This window comes from Schistocerca serialis, chromosome 4 (genome assembly GCF_023864345.2).
Source record: "Schistocerca serialis cubense isolate TAMUIC-IGC-003099 chromosome 4, iqSchSeri2.2, whole genome shotgun sequence".
Lineage (NCBI taxonomy): Eukaryota > Metazoa > Arthropoda > Insecta > Orthoptera > Acrididae > Schistocerca > Schistocerca serialis.
The window spans coordinates 449,948,374-449,973,022 of record NC_064641.1 but is presented as its reverse complement, the minus strand read 5'-3'; the positions used below and the strand labels follow the sequence as shown (position 1 = coordinate 449,973,022).

General features: G+C 37.6%; 1 protein-coding gene across 2 annotated transcripts in view; it reads right to left on the bottom strand.

Annotated features, from left to right (window-relative positions):
* The window catches only part of LOC126475087 (nucleoporin Nup188), a 273,311-nt gene that overhangs the window by 199,930 nt on the left and 48,732 nt on the right, over positions 1-24,649 (bottom strand). For both annotated transcript variants that reach the window (XM_050102653.1, XM_050102655.1), the window contains exon 5: positions 182-436. In XM_050102653.1, coding sequence (XP_049958610.1) covers positions 182-436 — 255 coding nt within the window. The remainder of the gene's footprint in view (positions 1-181; positions 437-24,649) is intronic.

Genomic DNA, 24,649 nt, shown 5'->3' with positions numbered 1-24,649 from the left:
TTAATAACGAAATTTAAGGAAGAAACTTATTTCAGCTTAACAGGTTACCAAAACCATTTTCAAAATATTACTTTCTAACACCTGACAGAGTGTTTCTTAATTTAAACTCTGGACTTCAGACTGATGTGTTTACTCTTTTTCATCATGCATAAAATCCAAAGCAGAAAGATACAGTACTTACAGAGCACAGTCTCAGGATTGCTGCAAAATCTTCTGCATTGCGAGTTTCCAATACATCAGTAACCAATATTAAATTATGAAGAACTTCAATCTGCTCTCTGAGGTTTGAATAAACCCACATCCTTTTATACCTCTCAACCATAAGGGGACCATACTTTTTTGTTGTAGGGCCATCTTCATTTGTCAGAACAGTTAGCTGATCAATTAAAGATCTGTAGAGGTCTTCAAAAGAGGTAATAATACGGCTGAAATTGTTCTGAAAATGGAACAGAACACAAAATTTACTTATGTACTTGAACTTATAGCAGTGATATTAAAATACAAAACATGTTGCTTGAATAAATTAAAATGCATTACCGGAGTAATTGGTTGATTGATTACATGCTCAAATTTCCAAGATATGTTTTCTCGAACAAGTTCTGATGATATATACTAACCTCACTTAGATTAAAGATGTCCACTGAGTGCTGTATACATATATCCGTCATTCACAAATAGGAGTTAACTGAGAATGTTTGATCTGGTAATGAGTACACATATCAGTGCCTATTCTCGACACATAAATTAAGATTTGATGTTCTGTGATGCATTGTAGAAGATATTTGATATTATTCAGAATTCTGATACATCTACATACTCATATATACTCCACAAGCCACCTTTTGGTGTGTGCTGAGGAGTACTGCATGTACCATTGTCACTTTTCCCTTTTCCTGTTCCAGTCACAAATGCTTTATGAGAAAAATGATTGCTAATAAGCTCCCATGTGGGCTTGAATCTCTGGCCTTTCTGTGAGATACACATAGCGTAATTGCAAATTTGGGCTAATTTTCAAGCTATAAACTCTGTGAAAGTTTATGAAGTAAACTTCAATTTTCTTTAAAAATTACTAATTAATGCTACTTTTAAATTACCTTCCTATAGGAAGATCAGCAAGAGAGCATTATTTGCAGTAACTGTTTATTTGCATACAGCTGACATCATTACCAAATTCACACTCATATGAAATGTGTATGGTAATGAAAAAGCCCCCCCCCCCCCCCCCCCACACACACACACACACACACACACACACACACACACACACACACACAGAGACAATATAAGCATTTATACATCAACCTGTATGGATACACTGTCCCAGACAACTAAACTGGACCAGCAACGCAGCTTGACTCATTACATTGTATAAGCACTGCAGATCAACTGCAGTTTGTCGGGATAATGCCAACAGATAGATGTGTGTGTATTCTGCAAAAGTTAACTCTAAAGACAGATATTGACTAAAAGCTTAGCAATGTTTCCAGTCTTGTTTAATGGCCTACTGGCCACTAAATGATTCAGCTATACACTGAGTTATCTTCACTACTTCCAGTATTTAATGTTATTTTTTCACTAATTCTAACTCTTTGGCTATGAGTGGAAAGTGTAAAAGCTGTCATAGTGTAGTGAGTTGAGAGATTTAGAGAGAATATCAAGGGAAATGGTTTTAACAAGAGTCAGTGCTGTGGGAATATTATTGGGCAAACCAAAAATATCATTCCTGGTAAATAAAAAGTATTCAACCAGGATGAGAAATTTGTGCATACTAAAAGAGTAAGAAAAAGAAGACTTACAGACAAAGAACACTTCAGCATATATATAAGCTCTCTGATACTTAGATCATTTCTGGTTGGAAAAGTCACTCAAATGCAAGATTAATTAAAGTAGTCAAATGAATACCTGTGGTCTCTGTGAGCTATGACCTTTTGAATGCCTTCTTTTGCATATGAGTGCCTTTGCTTTTCTCAGAGCTTGTCAAGTCGTGTGTACCGTGTCTGTCACGTCTGTCTGTTGTATATCATGCAGCACCAAGTGCAGCTGAATGTACAACTTTCTTTTTACGTGAAGTGGTCAAATAAAGTATTAAGTAATATGTCTACCAGTGTTCTCAGTACAAGTAGATAATCAGTGTAATCCACACATGACAGAATTCTCAACAGGTTAAGGGCCCAGATCTCCAGATAAAATGGTTAAGAGATCACGTATAACATGTTGTTATGTGAAGTCCATGATTTACTGTTGTTCAAAAACAGAATTGTTTTATTCCACGCAGAGGGTGATGAATTATTTGATTAATGTACTAAAGCTGAAAGGGTATGACAACTAAAAAGACTCAGTTCTTGCAATTCTTGAATTTTTCCTGATGTAAAGAGTATTCCATGAAGTTTTGGGACTGTAGCTAGATAATGTCGACTTCCTGCCATGATATTTCGGCCGGCAACCATTCACCCATTGTCAGGTGAGTGTTTTGCACTAGAGATTGCTAGTTCACATCACTAACTTTATAACAAAAAATTGGCATGGAGACACGTGCGCAAAGGCAGCCACTATAAGAGCAAACTCTGTCAAGTTTCGTGCCCTCTTTGAATATTGTCTCATCTATGGTGTGCAGGCACATGTGTTATGGCAACACTACATGTGCACACACTGTCAGAATACACAAGTGTGGATTAAAATTCAGATGTCAAAATTAATAAAATTAACTGATGTGTCATTGATCATAAAATATTTTATTTCCGAAGAAATTAAGGAAATCACCTGGTCCCACACCTTGTATAGTTGAAAGCTGCCATCACAATTGATAAGATCTCCTGCTAAATGTATTTCCACCAGTTCCTTAATAACTGAATCCCAGAAAGATTTCATTGAGGCTAAGATTTCCACAACAGAATAATTCATGGAATGCTCAGCTATGGCTACCTTACTAGGCTGTGAAAGACATGTGTACTGATCATGTTCAATGCATTTTTCTCAAACTGTGCATGTTGTCTGAGTAATGTAGGCTTTGCCACACTGCCAAGGTATTCTGTAGATTCCAGCCCTTCACAATCCCACATCGTCCTTTGCTGAACCGAAAGGAGTACAAGTCTTTGTAGGTGGGTGGAAGATTACTTTGACATGGTGTTTCCTTGAGATTCTGGCTAATTTTGACAAAATATTGCGAATGTATGGGAGGAATGCCCTGGACTAGAACTGCTCTTTTCCCTCTTGATCTTGTGGGTGGTCATGTTTCTTCTTCCTTAAAGTTATGTTGATCTGATGTGGAGGATATCCCTATCTTTTAACACTGATTGCAGGCATTCCAGCAACTTTACAAGGCTGTCTCTATCAGGCACAGCATGTTCCTGGTGCACCAACATTCAAAGGATGCCCATAGTCTATGAGGGATGGTGGCAACTAGATGCCTACAAATAGAGGTCTGCATGTGTGGGCTAAGGGGAAATGGAATACCCCAATTATACATCCATTTCCAACTGACCAAGACATTCAGAAATGGCAGACAGCCACCCTTTTCCACTTCCATCAGAAAATTGATATTCTCCAGGATAGATTGCAGATGCTACAAAAAGCTAGACAGTTCTTCTTCACTATGGGACCACATGACAAAAGTAACATGCTCATACCACCAGAAGTTTCAGTTCTGCCAAATCAAGCTTCTTTTCAAAGTCTTACTAAAAATGTTTGCTAACAGAGGGAAGGCAGGACTACCCATAGCAACATTGTCAATTTGCTCCAAATATCCACTGTTGATTAAAAAGTAGGATGAGACAAGAGCATGATGAAGCAGACTATTATATCAGCTATGAACTTTTGCTTATGAATGACAATGAATCCATGAGAGGGACCCACGTGAAGAGTAATACACCATCAAAGCTTACAAATAAGTCTGAATCATTGAGTCAAAGTGTCTTCAGTCTGTAAATGAAGTCAATGGAGTTGCAAATATGATATGAGCACTTCCCCACAAAAGGTCTTGGTAAAGGCACAAGAAGTCTAGCTAAGTTATAAGTTGGAGTCCTGATATTGCTCACAATAGGACATACTGGAAAACCTTCTTTGCGTTTGTTTGGAATGCCATACAACTATGGTGGAACAGAGCTACGAGGTATTCATCTTTTTGCAACTTCTTGCGGAAGGGAAGAGGAATTCAGGCAACTTTGTCTCCCCCCCCCCACTCACCGTGTGGAATCTTTATCACTCTATCACTCTTCCCTCTGAAATTAGGAAAATAATAAACTTGCTTAAAAGCAAAAACTCACATGGAATTGATGGCATTTCCAGCAAAATACTAAAAGCTTGTTCTCAACAGATAAGTAAGATTCTCAGCCACCTGTGTAATAGCTCTCTGGAACAGGGCATTTTCCCTGATAGACTGAAATATGCTATTGTTATACCTTTGCATAAAAAGGGGGATAGATCTGATGTCAACAATTACCGTCCAATCTCCCTTCTAACAGCTTTATCCAAAATTTTTGAGAAAGTAATGTATTCAAGAGTAGCTTCACATATCTGTAAAAATGAAGTACTAACAAAATGTCAGTTTGGTTTCCAGAAGGGTTTTTCAACAGAAAATGCCATATATGCTTTCACCAGTCAAATTTTGAATGATCTGAATAACCGAACACCACCCATTGGGATTTTTTGTGATCTCTCAAAGGCTTTTGATTGTGTAAATCATGAAATTCTGCTAGACAAGCTCAAGTATTGTGGCATGAGTGGGACAGTGCACAAATGGTTTAATTCGTACCTAACTGGAAGAGTGCAGAAAGTTGAAATAAGTAGTTCTCGTAACATGCAAAGATCAGCACATTCCTCAGACTGGGGAACTATCAAGAATGGGGTTCCACAAGGGTCAGTCTTGGGTCCTTTGTTGTTCTTATTATATATTAATGACTTGCCATTCTATATTCATGAAGAGGCAAAGTTAGTTCTCTTCGCTGATGATACAAGTATAGTAATCACACCTGAGAAACAAGAATTAACTGATGAAATTGTCAATACTGTCTTTCAGAAAATTACTAAGTGGTTCCTTGTAAACGGACTCTCACTGAATTTTGATAAGACACAGTACATACAGTTCCGTACAGTGAATGGTATGACGCCATTAATAAATATAGACCTTAATCAGAAGCATATAGCTAAGGTAGAATATTCCAAATTTTTAGGCATGTCCATTGATGAGAGATTAAATTGGAAGAAACACATTGATGATCTGCTGAAACGTTTGAGTTCAGCTACTTATGCAATAAGGGTCATTGCAAATTTTGGTGATAAACATCTTAGTAAATTAGCTTACTACGCCTATTTTCACTCACTGCTTTCATATGGCATCATATTTTGGGGTAATTCATCACTGAGGAATAAAGTATTTATTGCACAAAAGCGTGTAATCAGAATAATAGCTGGAGTCCACCCAAGATCATCCTGCAGACATTTATTTAAGGATCTAGGGATATTCACAGTAGCTTCTCAGTATATATACTCTCTTATGAAATTTGTTATTAACAACCAAACCCAATTCAAAAGTAATAGCAGTGTGCATAACTACAATACTAGGAGAAAGGACGACCTTCACTATTCAAGATTAAATCTAACTTTGGCACAGAAAGGGGTGAATTATACTGGCACTAAAGTATTTGGTCACTTACCAAATAGTATCAAAAGTCTGACAGATAACCAACAAGTATTTAAGAAGAAATTAAAAGAATTTCTGAATGACAACTCCTTCTACTCCATAGAGGAATTTTTAGATATAAATTAAGAAAAAAAAAAAATAATAAAAATAAAAAAAAAATAAAAATAAAAATAAAGAAAAACAAAAAAACACAAAAAATAAAGTTGTTATATTAACTTAAGTATGTTGTTAAATTAACCTAATTATGTCATGTATTGGAAAATTCGACTCGTTCCACATCATTACGAAATATCGTATTCATGATCCATGGAACTAGTATTAATCTAATCTAATCTAATCTAATCTAATTGGTTCATCCAACAAGCTATAAATCTTCTGGCCATAGATCTCACATGGCAACAGCATAATGATGTTTCCCTTATCCCCTGGAAGGACCACATGTGAGGATCATCTTGTAGTTTGCACAGCGCAATCTTTTCTATGGAGGAAACTTTACTCTTCTGAGGTGGAGTCCTCGTACATGCATAACATGTTTCACACCTTATTTCTTCTGCAATGTCACTGGGAAAGTGTCTAACAGCACTAATAAAATTGGTTAAAGGCATGATTCTAGGTGTAGGCATAAAGTTCAAGCCTTTCCAAAGCACTGATACTGTCACATTGTCCAAAACCTTATCCATAAAGTTTTCCATGGAGCATCAAAAAGCACCTTCTTGCAGTAATGTTGCTGACACGAAGGCAATGTTGCTGACAGGAATGCAAACTTCAAAGACTGTCTTGAAGCAGGTGCCCTAACATATGACTTCTCATGTCTTTACTGAGACCTTTTACGGGACAATGCTTGCATCATATATGCAACTCTGTTGACTTTATTAATAGAATGAAGACACTTCAACTCATTGAGTTGGACTTATTTGTAAGCTTCGATGTAATCTCAATCCTCACAAGGATTCATTGTAGCACATAAGCAGAAGTTCAAAGCTGATATAATAGCACTGTTTCATCATGCCCTTTCTTCAACCTACTTTTTATTCAACAGTGAATATTTTGAGCGAACTGATGGTGTTGCCATGGGTAGTCCTCTCTCCCCTCTGGTAGAAAACTTTTTTACGGAAGACTTTGAGAAGAGGACATTTGATTTGGCAGAACTTGAATCAAAGTCTTCTGGCAGTATATAGATTATGATTTTGTAGTGTGGTGCCATGGTGAAGAAGGACTGCTATGCTTTTTGCAGCATCTGAGTTCAAGGTAGGTGCACTGGGCAAACATTGTGTCTGATGCAGACAGCCTTGCAAAGAAGCTGGAACACCTACAATCAGTGTTCAAAGATAATGGGTAGTCTTCATATCAGATCAGCACAGCTTCAAGGAAGAAGAAATGTTACCACTCACGAGATCAAGAGGAGGAGGAGTGGTTGAAGTCCAAGGCACCTCTCACATATGTCACAATATTTCAACAAAACTGGGCAGACTTGTAAATAAACATTATGTCAAAGTAATCTTCCGCCCACATACAAAGACTTGCACTCTTCTTGGTCTGGCAAAGGACAATTGAGATTGCAGAAGGCCAAAATCTACAAAATATCTTGCCACTGTGGCAAAGCCTACGCTGATCATACAATGCACACAGCTCGAGAAAAATGCGTTGAACATGATCACCACACCCACCTTTCACAGAAAGTCAGCCATACCTAAGCATTCCATGGATTATTCTGTCACATCTTTTCCTTGACAAGGTCCTTTTGGGATTTAATTACTAAGGAATGAGTGAAAATACATTTAGCAGAAGATCTTATCAATTGTGATGATAGCTTTCAACTGACTGAAGCATGGGACTTGGTAATTTCTCCAATTTCTTCAGAAACCAAGTTTATTAATTTTGAATTCTGAATTTTAACACTACGGGTGTGTATTCTTATAGAGAATGTGCGAGTAGTGTCACCATTACACAAGCGACTGCGCACCATTGATAGAGCAATATTCAAACAGACTGCAAAACTCAACAGAAGTCACTCGTGTAGCAGTTGCCTTTGCACACGTGTCTCAGTACTAGTTTTTGGTATAAAGTTAAGAGATGTGAACTAGCAATCTTCTGTGCAAAACACTGACCTGGTGATGGCTGAATAGTTATCAGCCAGAATATCATTGCAAGATGTCGACATTATCCAGCTGCAGTCCTGAAAATTTATGGAAACATCCTTTTCCTTGAAAGACTGGCAAAATGCGTCGCTAAAGTGGTTAAAACAAAAGATGCCAAAGCCAAAGCTAAAATAAATCTTACTACTAGTCCAGCTTTACATGTGCACATAAAAGAAGCAGAAAAAAATAAACTTGTTGAGAACTTTTATGCCATGGCCAAGAGAAACGCACCAATTACCATAGCCCAGGTAAAACGAATAAATGAACTTTATTTACACTCATAAACTGAATATAACAAAAGACTTGCCTGGCCTTGTATCAATACTACTTAGTTCCAACCCACTGACAGTCACTGATGTAACACTGGGAGAATCCTGATAGGGGCTATGTCAGCACAGCCATATCAGTGAGAACAACAGAGCTCAGGGATGGTCCAGAACACAGATCCTGGTGAGGCAGATGATGTCTGTCAGAGGTAGCATAGCTGCTGCAGATGACGTTAAGAAGTGGGCTCCATCAAATGAGCTGCAGGCACAGCCCACATAACACAACAGTGATGGTGACTTGCATGCTGACAAACCACACTTGCTGCCAGCATCTGGCTCAGCGAGGAGAAATCGAACCAAATGCCGAGTGAAGACTCGGGGTGCAATTTGGAGTAAAGATGTCTGCAGTGGTGTGAAGAACTCAGGTGAGTTGTGAAATGAAGACTTGGACTCACTCGAGCGGAGACTGTGGTGGTGCAATAGGAGCTCTAATTGAGGGACTGGCAACAGTGATCAGTGTTTGGTTGTAGCACCCCATTGCAAATTGGTTCTGGTCAGCCACATGGCATCTTTTATAACTGCCTGGCAGAAGAACACTCCTGCAGCTATTGGTGTGCATTTGATCTATGGACGAAGAATTGGTGTCAACAATGGCTGCACTAATTGCAGTGAATCTCGCACTTCTAGCTGAGAAGTGGCGCCACACATTACTAAGGTGGCTGTCAGAGATGTGGCTGACAACAAACACCGTGGACTTATGTTGTAGTGGTACCGCCAGTGGCCTGGAGAGGCATTAGCTTGCAGTATATGTCTTGTGCTGCATAATGAGGGATCACAGGTGGACACAATGAGAATATCAGTATCAACACATCTAGAAAGACGTGATTCAGTGAGACGTTATGTAAATCAAGTGGAACTAATTTTGTGATTAGTGATGAATGGATTGGGTTATATTATTAGCAGGATTACAAAAAATCTGCTACGACTATGGCCACTGAGCATTCAGGAATTCCTATTACAAGAGATGCTATTAAAATGAAGCTTTTCAGTGTGGAAGAGGAGGTTACCAGTGGTAGTGCTTTTAGAGTGAAACACTCAAAAAGTCAACGTAAGTATTTTCAGTGTAATGGACTTCTGTGTCATCACTAAGAAATAACACTGAACCTAAACTGTCAAATCGTGTAGTATTCCAACATCAAAGCAAGAAAGAAGTTATTTGCTAAAAGTGCAAAGCCATGATGTCCTAACAGAGAGAATAACGATATCACACAAAGCAGAACCTCGAATGTCTTCAGCATGCTGTTTTTAAGTGTTTCTTTTAACAGAAGTGAGTAATACGTTGCTAATGGTGCTAATGTGCAACTCACAGCAAATAAAAATTCAATGAGGAATACAGTTGGTGTTCATGAAATTGTGGCAGTGACTCACACTGAAATCCCTGTGTTGTGCTCTGTAGAAGTTGATTTAACAACAGCAGCTGGAAAACTTTCTATTATATCACAGTGGAATATGTGTGTACTCCACAGCTAACAACAAATTTACTATCTTTGAGCGACTTGATTCAATGAGGAAACTAAGTTAAATTTGGTAGTGATTGCTGTGAAGTTTTTAACAAGGATCAAAATTAGTTGAAACTGTAGATTGTAATAATGGAGCTGAACATTGACATGGGTAATAATTTTTCATGAATGATTACTGCATCTAACTGGAATAGAAGATTACATCATCTAAAGACAAAGTATATAATAAAAATGTGAAACGGTTGCTGTTGAAGGAATGGTGTGTGAAGAAGTTAAAATCAACATTAGCATACAAAATTGTTGGTATGTAATAATGGCCTTTTTCCACATGATGGTACTCTACACCACTGGAAGGTATAGAATCAAAATTTTGTGGACCAATGGAAGTTATCAGGTGGTGAAAACTATTTTGTCATTCTGGTGGATGATTATACCCAAATGAGATTTGTGTATTTCCTGAAGATGAAGGATGAGACTTCTAAAACATTTCAAGAATTTCAAAAAATGGCAGAAGGTCAGAAAGGAAAATCAAAACAGTGAGAACAGATAATGGCAAAAAGTTCTGTTATTTGAATTTTGAAAATGTACTGAATAAATATGGGATTACACATCAACTGACTCGTAGTTATACATCAGAACAAATTGGTTCAGCAGGACGGTTAAATAGAACTGTGATAGAAAAGACAAAGTTGTTTACTTTTTAGTGGTAAACTTGATTACATATTTTGAACTGAAGCCGTTAATAGTGCAGTATATACTAACAACTTCAGGCCCAAGGAACAAACTTAGATCAATCGGAAAGGATAAGTACTCACAGCTAACGTGAGATACTCTCAGGTAGGAGTAGGATAGACATAGTACAAAAGAACAGTTCTACAGTTGGTGACCATGTATTTTGAGTTGATATTGATATTTTAACTGTGTATAAAGATATTAAGAAAAATGTACACCCGAACAAGGAGAGCGCAAGATAACACAACCCAGAGTTTGGGAATGACAAGTGAGGGGAGTGAACGTAAATATAATCCCCATGAGGGGGTACTTAGGGAACCAATTAGGGACCAGCAATCACATAATTTGAGTGAGCAAAATTTTGGTGAAAGAGTCCCAAATGTTATAAATGTAGACCAGCAATCACATAATTTAAGCGATAGTAATATCATTGATGTGGAGGTGACAGTAGAAGCAGACCCGAATACAAGTAGAAACAGTAATATACAGGAGTCTATAAATACTTAAGGTACACAGGAAAGTGTGAATCTTACATCGAATGTTACAGAGCTTAAAGATAATATTATTAAATCCATGGCGAGTATGCAGCGTCAGTTAACTGAGAATATGCGTCATGTAAATGATAAGTTTGATATTAAATTTGATTCCCAAACTTCGACACCCGTATAGGTTCACTCAATGAAAACTTTGACAACAAGTTTGAGTCACTTAATGATGATAATAGACAATTAAATTAGAAACTTAATAACTTAAAAGTAGAGTGGGAAGAATGATTAAATACTAAATTTATTGAATATAAAATAAAAGTTTCCATGGATATGACTAACCTACACACCGAATTTATGGATAAAATTAATGAGCTGGAGAATAAATGTGAAACTAGCTCAAAGGGGCATAGTGATTTGACAGATAAAATCTGTAACTGTGAAAGTAGTTATTTGAAGGAAAATGTGCAAATTGAGCATCTGTCTAAAAAGATGTCAGAATTCGAAATAAACACTTGCAAGAGCATAGATAAATATTTAAAGGACCAAACTAAAAAATTAGATGATGGTCTTACTGAGTGGATAGAAGTTAAAAATAAGGAAATCGAAGGGAAAGTAAATACCACTCTTGAGCCGAAACAAGCTGAGGTAGTTAAGGAAAAACAGATGGCAAATGATGAACTTATCCCGTTGTTAAAGATAAAGTAATTGAAGAATTATCTAAGTGACAGAGTGAAACAAACTGTAAATTGTCAGAATTAGAACAAAAATTTTCATGAAATGTTTAGTCAAAGACAGCTATTCCGAAGACAGGCTTAGAAATAATAAATCTTGTAGTGAAGTAAAACGTAACTGTTGTAGGAATACACGCTATAAATTTTGTGACTGTTATAGAAATGAAAATGACGCTTTTGTCCAAAGGGGGTATTTGTCGTCTTTAAAGGTTGAGACAAGCATATTCAAAAGTAGACAGTTTCATACATTTTCGACTGAAAAAGATGACATTCATCCAAAAATTTTCATCAACAATTTTAAGCGTATTTTTCCTCACAGTTGGTCTGAACTTGATAGACTTCAATTTATTGTGTCCAAGACCACAGGTGAAGCAGCACTATAGGCTGCAGAAGCGAGTGTGAATTGTAATACATGTGCGGAGTTTGAACTTTTCTTAGCGAAATACTGGTCAAGTAGCAAAAGAGAGGCTACAAAAGGAGGTGTATCAACCAGAATTTTATAATAGTACATGAGGTTCATTAAGACAGTATTTCAAGAAATATATTAATAAAATGAGGTGCTGAAGTGATCCTATTTCCCAAAGAGAAGTGATACATATTTTGAAAGGAAGATTACATATTTATATACGTGAGAAACTTATAAATGTCCCTGACTATGATGTGAAACAGTTCCTGTCTGTGGTCGATTTGATCGATATGATACTAAAATATGCCCAAGTATGGAATAACAATCAAATGTCTACCTCATAATATAATAATAATAACAATAATAAACAAATTCAAATAATATCACATCACAGTCAATACAGATTAAGTGTGGAATATACCAAAGAGACTCATTAAGTCCTTTCTAGTTCTGCCTTGCTCTGAACCCACTATCCAACATGCTAAATAATACAAATTATGGATACAATATTACTGGAACATACCCACACAAAATCACACATTTGCTGTACATGGATGATCTAAAACTACTGGCAGCAACAAATCAACAACTCAACCAATTACTAAAGATAACAGAAGTATTCAGCAATGATATAAATATGGCTTTTGGAACAGACAAATGTAAGAAAAATAGCATAGTCAAGGGAAAACACACTAAACAGGAAGATTACATATTGGATAACCACAGCGACTCCATAGAAGCGATGGAAAAAACAGATGCCTATAAATATCTAGGATACAGACAAAAAATAGGAATAGATAATACAAATATTAAAGAAGAACTAAAAGAAAAATATAGACAAAGACTAACAAAAATACTGAAAACAGAATTGACAGCAAGAAACAAGACAAAAGCTATAAATACTTATGCTATACCAATATTGACCTACTCATTTGGAGTAGTGAAATGGAGTAACACAGACCTAGAAGCACTCAATACACTTACACGATCACAATGCCACAAATATAGGATACATCACATACATTCAGCAACTGAAAGATTCACATTAAGCAGAAAGGAAGGAGGAAGGGGATTTATCGACATAAAAAAACCTGCATTACGGACAGGTAGACAATTTAAGAAAATTCTTTATAGAACGAGCAGAAACTAGCAAAATACACAAAGCAATCACTCATATAAATACATCGGCTACACCACTGCAATTTCATAACCACTTCTACAACCCTTTAGACCACATAACATCAACAGATACGAAGAAAGTAAATTGGAAAAAGAAAACACTACATGGCAAGCACCCATATCATCTAACACAGCCACACATCGATCCAGACGCATCCAACACATGGCTAAGAAAAGGCAATATATACAGTGAGACGGAAGGATTCATGATTGCAATACAGGATCAAACAATAAACACCAGATATAACAGTAAGCATATTATTAAAGATCCCAATACCACAACAGATAAATGCAGACTTTGCAAACAACAAATAGAAACAGTAGATCACATCACAAGCAGGTGTATAATACTAGCAAATACAGAATACCCCAGAAGACATGACAATGTAGCAAAAATAATACAACAACAACTTGCCATACAACGTAAACTAATAAAACAACATGTTCCCACATACAAGTATGCACCACAAAATGTACTGGAGAATGATGAATACAAATTATACTGGAACAGAACCGTTATAACAGATAAAACAACACCAATTAACAAATCTGACATCATACTCACCAATAAAAAGAAGAAATTAACACAACTAATCGAAATATCCACACCCAATACAACAAATATACAAAAGAAAACAGGAGAAAAAATTGAAAAATACATCCAACTGGCGGAGGAAGCCAAGGACATGTGGCATCAGGATAAAGTTGACATAACAATTATACTATCAACTACAGGAGTCATACCGCACAATATCCACCAGTACATCAATGCAATACAGCTACATCCAAACTTATATATACAGCTACAGAAATCCGTAATTATTGATACATGTTCAATTACCCGAAAGTTCCTAAATGCAATATAACGTATACCGTACAGTTAAAAGGAAGTCACGCTTGATTAAGGTCCGTGTCACTTTCCATTTTTGACCAGACATAACGTCTGAGAAAAGAAAGAAACAATAATAATAGTACTAACAATAACGACAACTGAGATAGAAAAACTAAACCTATACTACATGAAGGAGGACAAACGACATCTTATGACTATAGTAAAGCCAATAATAATAATAATAATAATAATAATAAACATAACACCTATTATACTAAAGAAACCTATGGAAATAATAATAATCAGGTGAATCAGTTTAGTACAGGAAAACTAAATCGCAAATAGAGACAGAATGATTCGAATAATCAGTATGGTAAATCACACAGACGTGATATATACCCAGAAGACAATCCTGATAGTAGCAACCTTAGAAAGACCCTTCGACACCTGAAGTTCGATGGGTAGATGCAAATGTAACTCAACAAGCATTACAACCACAAGGACCGATACCACTTGGTAACGGAGCAATAAAGGCACAAATGGAAGAACTACCAAATTCCGACCACACTGTACGTATTGTTGAAGTACATGAGCCACCAAAGATGACATCCACTGAAAGGTTAAACTAGAACCGGCCACCAAAAGCCTTCCTAGGATGACTGGAGAGGATGAGGAGGGCAGGCATCATTTTAAAGTGAATGTACTGAGGTATAATGATGATTTGGATCTAAGGTAGGAACTTATTGAAGAAACACCTAACATTTTGAATAAGTGTGGACGAATTTTGCAGGTGGTGGTTCAAGCAGTAATAAATGGCATTGATGTTGAAATTTTGATTGATACTGGAGCAACTATTAGTATAATGACACAAGATTGTTTAAAACAAATTAGTCGAGGAGCAAAAGGGCGTACATTTCCTGTTTCTGGATGTACTGTATCTGGAGCATTTACTGTGAATTTGCAAAAGGTCTCAAAGCAGGCATGATTCAACATTATAATGTGGGGGGGGGGGGGGGGGGGCTTCAATAGAAATGCAATAATAAATAATTAAACAAATAAATCATGGCATGTAATTACTAATTACACATTTCCAATTCTGAATAAACTTCAAGAACTTGTGTTTCATAATCAATAAAATTTTATTGCCTGAGAGAAATTATAAGTTTGCTAAAACAGATTCAGATTACAGTCAACGTGTGTCTGGACGATGACGTCATGAATCAACACATGCTTGGAATGAATGAAATACCTGAACTGAAAAATACTGTCTGTTGAGTAATTTACTGACTTTTGTAACAAATTTAGTGTCCCTTGCACCGCTACAACAGGCAATCAAAAACTCTGAACAACTATGTAATGCAACCAAATTATAGGGTAGCAAAATGACAAAAATCACACTTGAAAAATAAAAACTACCCTAGCAACTAGTTAAGCAACCAACATACTGGCAAATCTGCAAAATGTAATAAATCCAAACACATATGGTCTATACTGACCACAGTTTGCTATGATTTTATGTTGTTCTTATAAAGCTGCATATCCCCTGAGTGTGACAGCCGTGTGCAACAGTTTGTGTGTAGTAAACCTGTGTGTGTTCACCTGTGGCAGCCAACCTCATTCAATACGTGACTTCAGTCCACAGTGGGTGTCCACTGCTGATTGCTGGTAGTCACGCAGTGCATGCGAGAATACCATGAGTATGACAAGAGCAGCAGCTGTCTCCATACTGATGTATAACATTGAAAACAATACAAAACTGAACAGGGAGAAGTGCATTGGTCGATGGGAGAATTGGATCACCAAAGAATGCAGCATGGAAACAAACATATGCGAGATATGATTTTCAAAGTGGTGGAAGATGCAATTAAAAATTTTACTTGTGTGGCATTACATGATTTTGAACAATTAAATGTGATGAGCAAGCCAATAATGAGAGATATCAAAACTCAGTTTTGAGAAGCTATTACTGTGAGGGAGAGGTTCACAGTTACTTTGAGATTCTTGGCCACAGGAGGCTCCTACACAGGTTTGCAATAATTTTTCTGTGTCTACAAACGAACTATATCAAAAACTGGGCCTGAGGTTTGTGATGCCACCTTTGAGGGCCTAAAGGACTACATAAAAGTAAGATAAAGGGGGAAAAAATTAAAGCCATAAAACTACACTGAGTTCCAATTTTTATTGGATACTTTTACACAGATTACTTAGACAAGAATCCAGATAGGTCTTGAAGAGATTTCAGATTCAGTATGAGAATTTTATAGTCTTATGACATACATACATAAATCATTGATTTAAAGTAGAGGAGACTTGTCAAAATATAATTTATGCATCAGAGGTAGATACAATGTGTCAAACAAAATCTTATTTGCAGAATCCATTACAAATGTGTTTAATTCACGAGCTCTGATTGGAAAACCAGTCCTAAGCAATGAAGGGAAAGCTCAACAGTGACACGAGTATATAGAGCACCTATGCCAGGGAGAAGAACTTGAAGGTAACACTATAGAAATGGATGAGGACATAGATGAAGATGAGATGGGAGATGTGATACTGTGAGAAGAATCTGATAGAGACCTCAGTTCAAACAAGGTCCCAGGAGCAGACAACATTGTGTCAGAATTACTGATAGCAATACTGTTTCCTCTGGTGTGCAAGATGTATGAGATACGCAAAATACCCTCAGACTTTAAGAAAAATGTAATAATTGCAATTACAAAAAGAGCAGGTGCTGACAGGTGTGAATATTACTGAACTATAAGTTTAACAATTCATGGTTCCAAATTACTAACAAAAATTATTTACTGAAGAATGGAAAAGTTGGTAGGAACTGACCCCAGGGAAGATCAGTCTGGATTCCAGAGAAGTGTAGGAACACATGAGGCAATACTGACCTACAATTTATTTTAGAGGACAGGTGAAGGAAAAGCAAACCTACATTTATAGCATTTGTAAACTTAGAGAAAGCTTTTGACAATGTTGTGGGAATTTCTCTTTCAAATTCTGAAGGTGGCAGGGGTAAAATACAGGGAGCGAAAGACTATGTACAACTTGTACAGAAATCAGATGGCAGGTATAAGAGTCAGGAGCATTAACAGGAAGCAATGGTTGAAAAGGGAGAGGGAGGGAGGGAGGGAGGGAGGGAGGGAGGGAGGGAGGGAGGGAGGGAGGGAGGGAGAGAGGGAGAGAGAGTTTTGTAGGCCATCTTCGATGTTATTCAATCTATACAATGAGTGAGCAGTACAGGAAACCACAGAAAAATTTGCAGCAGGGATTAAAATCCATGGACAAGAAATTAAAACTTTTTTGCCAATGACTTTGTAATTCTGTTAGAGACAGCAAAGGACTTAGAGGAGAATTTGAATGGAATGGACTATGTCTTGAAAGGAGGACATAAGATGAACATCAACAAAAGAAAACAAGGATAATGGAAAATAGTCAAATAGATTAGAAAAGGGTATAATTAATGTAGTACATGGGTTTTTCTATTTGGGCAGCAAAATAAATAATGATGGCCACAGTAAAGAGGATTATAAATGCAGACCAGCAATGACGAAAATAGCATTTCTGAATAAGACAATTTTGCTAACATTGAATATAGATCTAAGTGTGGGGAAGTCTATTCTGAAAATATTTGTATGGAGTGTAGCCATGTATGGAAGTGAAACATGGATGATAAGCAGTTTAGACAAAAAGAGAATAGAAGCTTTTGAAATGTGATGCTACAGAAAAATGCTTAAGATTGTACAGCTAGAACATGTAACTAATGAGGAAGTACTGAACAGACGCATTTTGAGACATCAAGGGATCGTTAATATAGTATTGGTGGGAAGTGTATGTGTGTGGGAGGGAGGTAAAAACTGTAGATGGAGACTAGAGGTGAATACAGTGATCAGATCCAGAAGGATGTAAGTTGTAACAGTTATTCAGAGATGAAGAGGCTTGCGCAAGATAGAAGAGCATCGACAGCCGCATCAAACCAATCTTAGAAAAGAAGACAACAACAGCAACTCTACAAAGAAATCTTCATCATCATTTGATAGTTCCATGTGTGAATAACAATATTCTTGCACTAGCATGGTTCATAATTTTATCTTCAGTAAACCTAGTTCCATACTGTGAAAGTTTTTCATTTTTAATTTATAATAAATTTTCATGCTCAGGAGTCTGAGTGTAGAGTTTTAGTCTGTGAGATGGCAACATGAAATTATCTTTGTTTCTTGTGTCATACATATGTTGAAAGTGGTTTTCTTTACGTAATACTGGATTGGTATGGACAAATATAAACAGTTTATAAATGTAAATACGTGGAATAGTTAAAATTCTTAGATCCTTCAACAAAAGTTGGCGTGGCTCTCTAGGCTTACTATCACATGTATTTCTAGTAATAGATTTTTTAATTAATAATATCCTCTTTACAATACCTGCATGCCACAAAAAGATTATTTTGTATCTTAAAATGCATTCAAAACAGCTGTGGTAAACAAATTTGGTAGTGTCCACATCACTTGCGTAGGACAATATTGTCACTCCGAATGCAAAACTGTTTAGCTTGTTTGTCAAGTAGCTTATATGAGAAGACCAGGATAATTTTTTTTTAATATCTACAGGAATGTGACAGATTATGCTTCCCAACCCCCCCCCCCCCCTCCCCTCCCCACCCCTCCCCATGAACCATGGACCTTGCCGTTGGTGGGGAGGCTTGCGTGCCTCAGCAATACAGATGGCCGTACCGTAGGTGCAACCACAACGGAGGGGTATCTGTTGAGAGGTCAGACAAACGTGTGGTTCCCGAAGAGGGACAGCAGCCTTTTCAGTAGTTGAAAGAGCAACAGTCTGGATGATTGACTGAGCTGGCCTTGTAACACTAACCAAAACGGCCTTGCTGTGCTGGTACTGCAAATGGCTGAAAGCAAGGGAAGACTGTTGTTGTTGTTGTGGTCCTCAGTCCTGAGACTGGTTTGATGCAGCTCTCCATGCTACTCTATCCTGTGCAAGTTTTTTCATCTCCCAGTACCTACTGCAACCTACATCCTTCTGAATCTGCTTAGTGTATTCATCTCTTGGTCTCCCCCTACGATTTTTACCCTCCACGCTGCCCTCCAATACTAAATTGGTGATCCCTTGATGCCTCAGAACATGTCCTACCAACCGATCCCTTCTTCTGGTCAAGTTGTGCCACAAACTTCTCTTCTCCCCAATCCTATTCAATACTTCCTCATTAGTTATGTGATCTACCCATCTAATCTTCAGCATTCTTCTGTAGCACCACATTTCGAAAGCTTCTATTCTCTTCTTGTCCAAACTATTTATCGTCCATGTTTCACTTCCATACATGGCTACACTCCATACGAATACTTTCAGAAATGACTTCCTGAAACTTAAATCAATACTGGATGTTAACAAATTTCTCTTCTTCAGAAACGCTTTCCTTGCCATTGCCAGCCTACATTTTATATCCTCTCTACTTCGACCATCATCAGTTATTTTGCTCCCCAAATAGCAAAACTCCTTTACTACTTTAAGTGCCTCATTTCCTAATCTAATTCCCTCAGCATCACCCGACTTAATTAGACTACATTCCATTATCCTTGTTTTGCTTTTGTTGATGTTCATCTTATATCCTCCTTTCAAGACACTGTCCATTCCATTCAACTGCTCTTCCAAGTCCTTTGCTGTCTCTGACAGAATTACAATGTCATCGGTGAACCTCAAAGTTTTTATTTCTTCTCCATGAATTTTAATACCTACTCCGAATTTTTCTTTTGTTTCCTTTACTGCTTGCTCAATATACAGATTGAACAACATCGGGGAGAGGCTACAACCCTGTCTTACTCCCTTCCCAACCACTGCTTCCCTTTCATGTCCCTCGACTCTTATAACTGCCATCTGGTTTCTGTACAAATTGTAAATAGCCTTTCGCTCCCTGTATTTTACCCCTGCCACCTTTAGAATTTGAAAGAGAGTATTCCAGTCAACATTGTCAAAAGCTTTCTCTAAGTCTACAAATGCTAGAAACGTAGGTTTGCCTTTCCTTAATCTTTCTTCTAAGATAAGTCGTAAGGTCAGTATTGCCTCACGTGTTCCAGTGTTTCTACGGAATCCAAACTGATCTTCCCCGAGGTTGGCTTCTACTAGTTTTTCCATTCGTCTGTAAAGAATTCGTGTTAGTATTTTGCAGCTGTGACTTATTAAGCTGATAGTTCGGTAATTTTCACATCTGTCAACACCTGCTTTCTTTGGGATTGGAATTATTATATTCTTCTTGAAGTCTGAGGGTATTTCGCCTGTTTCATACATCTTGCTCACCAGATGGTAGAGTTTTGTCAGGACTGGCTCTCCCAAGGCCGTCAGTAGTTCCAATGGAATATTGTCTACTCCGGGGGCCTTGTTTCGACTCAGGTCTTTCAGTGCTCTGTCAAACTCTTCACGCAGTATCATATCTCCCATTTCATCTTCATCTACATCCTCTTCCATTTCCATAATATTGTCCTCAAGTACATCGCCCTCTATATACTCCTTCCACCTTTCTGCTTTCCCTTCTTTGCTTAGAACTGGGTTTCCATCTGAGCTCTTGATATTCATACAAGTGGTTCTCTTATCTCCAAAGGTCTCTTTAATTTTCCTGTAGGCGGTATCTATCTTACCCCCAGTGAGACAGGCCTCTACATCCTTACATTTGTCCTCTAGCCATCCCTGCTTAGCCATTTTGCACTTCCTGTCGATCTCATTTTTGAGACGTTTGTATTCCTTTTTGCCTGTTTCACTTACTGCATTTTTATATTTTCTCCTTTCATCAATTAAATTCAATATTTCTTCTGTTACCCATGGATTTCTACTAGCCCTCGTCTTTTTACCTACTTGATCCTCTGCTGCCTTCACTACTTCATCCCTCAGAGCTACCCATTCTTCTTCTACTGCATTTATTTCCCACATTCCTGTCAATTGCTCCCTTATGCTCTCCCTGAATCTCTGTACAACCTCTGGTTCTTTTAGTTTATCCAGGTCCCATCTCCTTAAATTCCCACCTTTTTGCAGTTTCTTCAGTTTTAATCTACAGGTCATAACCAATAGATTGTGGTCAGAGTCCACATCTGCCCCTGGAAATGTCTTACAATTTAAAACCTGGTTCCTAAATCTCTGTCTTACCATTATATAATCTATCTGATACCTTTTAGTATCTCCAGGGTTCTTCCATGTATACAACCTTCTTTCATGATTCTTAAACCAAGTGTTAGCTATGATTATGTTGTGCTCTGTGCAAAATTCTACCAGGCGGCTTCCTCTTTCATTTCTGTCCCCCAATCCATATTCAACTACTATGTTTCCTTCTCTCCCTTTTCCAACACTCGAATTCCAGTCACCCATGACTATTAAATTTTCGTCTCCCTTCACAATCTGAATAATTTCTTTTATTTCATCATACATTTCTTCAATTTCTTCGTCATCTGCAGAGCTAGTTGGCATATAAACTTGTACTACTGTAGTAGGTGTGGGCTTCGTATCTATCTTGGCCACAATAATGCGTTCACTATGCTGTTTGTAGTAGCTTACCCGCATTCCTATTTTCCTATTCATTATTAAACCTACTCCTGCATTACCCCTATTTGATTTTGTGTTTATAACCCTGTAGTCACCTGACCAGAAGTCTTGTTCCTCCTGCCACCGAACTTCACTAATTCCCACTATATCTAACTTCAACCTATCCATTTCCCTTTTTAAATTTTCTAACTTACCTGCCCGATTAAGGGATCTGACATTCCACGCTCCGATCCGTAGAACGCCAGTTTTCTTTCTCCTGATAACGACATCCTCTTGAGTAGTAGGGAAGACTATAGCAGTAATTTTTCCCAAGGGCATGCAGCTTTACTGTATGGTTAAATGATGATGGCGTCTTCTTGGGTAAAATATTTTGAAGGTAAAATAGTCCCTCATTCGGATTTCAATGCGTTGACTACTCAGGAGGATGTCATTGTCAGGAGAAACAAAACTGGCATTCTATGGATCGGATCGCGGAATGTCAGATCCCTTAATGGGGCAGGTAGGTTAGAAAACTCAAAAAGGGAAATAGATAGGTTAAAGTTAGATACAGTGGGAATTAGTGAAGTTCGGTGGCAGGAAGAACAAGGCTTCTGGTCAGGTGAATACAGGGTTATGAATAGAAAACCAAATAGGGATAATGCCGGAGTAGGTTTAATAATGTACAGGAAAATAGGAATGCGGGTAAGCTACTACAAACAGCATAGTGAACACATTATTGTGGCCAAGATAGACACGAAGCCCACACCTACTACAATAGTACAAGTTTATATGCCAACTAGCTCTGCAGATGATGAAGAAACTGATGAAATGTATGATGAGATAAAAGAAATTATTCAGGTAGTGAAGGGAGACGAAAATTTAGTAGTCATGGGTGACTGGAATTCGAGAGTAGGAAAAGGGAGAGAAGGAAACATAGTAGGTGAATATGGATTGGGGGAAGAAATGAAAGAGGAACCCACCTGGTATAACTTCGCACAGACCATAACTTAATCATAGCTAACACTTAATTCAGGAATCATAAAAGAAGGTTGTACACATGGAAGAATCCTGGACGTACTAGAAGGCATCAGATAGATTATATAATGGTATGACAGAGATTTAGGAACCAGGTATCAAATTGTAAGACATTTCCAGGGGAAGATGTGGACTCTGATCACAATCTATTGGTTATGAGCTGTAGATTAAAACTGAAGAAACTGCAAAAAGGTGGGAATTTAAAGAGATGGGATCTGGACAAACTGATTAAACCAGAGGTTGTACAGAGTTTCAGAAAGAGCATAAGGGAACAATTGTCACAAATGGGGGAAAGAAATACAGTAGAAGAAGAAGGGGTAGCTCTGAGGGATGAAGTAGTGAAGGCAGCAGAGGATCAAGTAGATAAAAATACGAGGGCTAGGAGAAATCCTTGGGTAACAGAAGAAATATTGAATTTAATTCAAGAAAGGAGAAAATATAAAAATGCAGTAAATGAAGCAGGAAAAAAGGAATACAAACGTCTCAAAAATGAGATCGACAGGAAATGCAAAAGGGATAAGCAGGGATGGCTATAGGACAAATGTAAGGATGTAGAGGCTTATCTCACTAGGGGTAAGATAGATACTGCCTACAGGAAAATTAAAGAGACCTTTGGAGAAAAGAGAACCAGATGGAAACCCAGTTCTAAGCAAAAAAGGGAAAGAAGAAAGGTGGAAGGAGTATATAGAAGGTCTACCGTATTTACTCGAATCTAAGCTGCACTTTTTTTCCGGTTTTTGTAATAAAAAAAAACTGCCTGCGGCTTAGAATTGAGTGCAAAGTAAGCAGAAGTTCTGAAAAATGTTGGTAGATGCCGCCACAACTAACTTCTGCCGTCAAATATATGTAGCGCTACACACGCATGCTTTGCAGGCACAAAGATAAATACTGGTGCCAAAACCTCTGCGTCAGTAAATAAATTTAAAAAAAAGGTGGAAGACGAGGTTTTTTTCCTCCACCCCGAGTTTCGACCATTGCATTTTCATACATTATCCATCTAAGTAAATACAAATTCCATGTTGTTCATCTTCGAATGTTGCAGCATTTCAATGTACTATGAAAACTGGCAAGACTGTTGGGGACGTTTGTCAATATGGCCAACTCTACGTTCTGAATTTTTTCCTACCTGTGAGAAGAGATGGTTGCTAATAGGAACTTTTATGAATTGTGAATCACATGCAGTATTCTCTTCACCATAAGAATAATATGAATATAAACATTTTGTCACGTATTCTTTCGTGTTTCCTGCTATCTCATTTAAATCCTGTCTGCCTAATAAACTACGAAACTAGAGTGAGACAACAGCAAACGCGGAAGAATATACATATCATGTCTTGTTTATATTCGTATTATTCTTATGCGTAATAGTGATACAGTCAGAAATGAAGCACGGCAATTGACTAGATTTTTAAATCTAAGATGACGCTAATTTCTGTGCAGAATGTAATGTACTAAAGATGCATCCGTAAAGATTTTCAAACGGAGAAAAATTTTCGCTAAACTTTCATTCAGAACATCATCTATCATACACAGTCTATTATTTGGTTCTTGTTGGTCATTATCAAAGAAAGCAGCAGTGTCAGTAACAACAAATAGCAGTCTCTTGCCATTGTTTCGCTAATGAGACGATTCCTCTCTCTCTCTCTCTCTCTCTCTCTCTCTCTCTCTCTCTCTCTTTTTTTAAAGCGGTGGTAGCACGCACAAAAGCAAGCCATGCCGCGAGCGGCGACAGGCCGTAAACACTCATTATCAGAATGCGACAAACAATGCATGACACAGTACAGTAATGCATCTTCAGCTTAGAGTGACGTAACACCTATAACAAAGGGAACGGTACTTATCAGATCAAAGAAAAATAAGCAATCAATTCAAACCATACAATGCATGTGAAAAAGGAAGGGTACCCGTATAAATACGGACGGAGCGCCTGACACATAGCAATGGCTACCTGGTAAAGCTTAACTGGTAAGCTTAGGACTTGAACCAAACTACTGTAGCTGTATCGTCATTCATTCAACCTAAATTGTGTCTCATATTACAATGGACCAACTTTGTTTCGATTTGGAGGTGCGGCCTAAAACTTTTCTCTCCCTTGAATTTCGAGTCTCAAATTTCAGGTGCGGCTTAGATTCGGGAAATTTTTTTTTCCTTGATTTCGAGTCT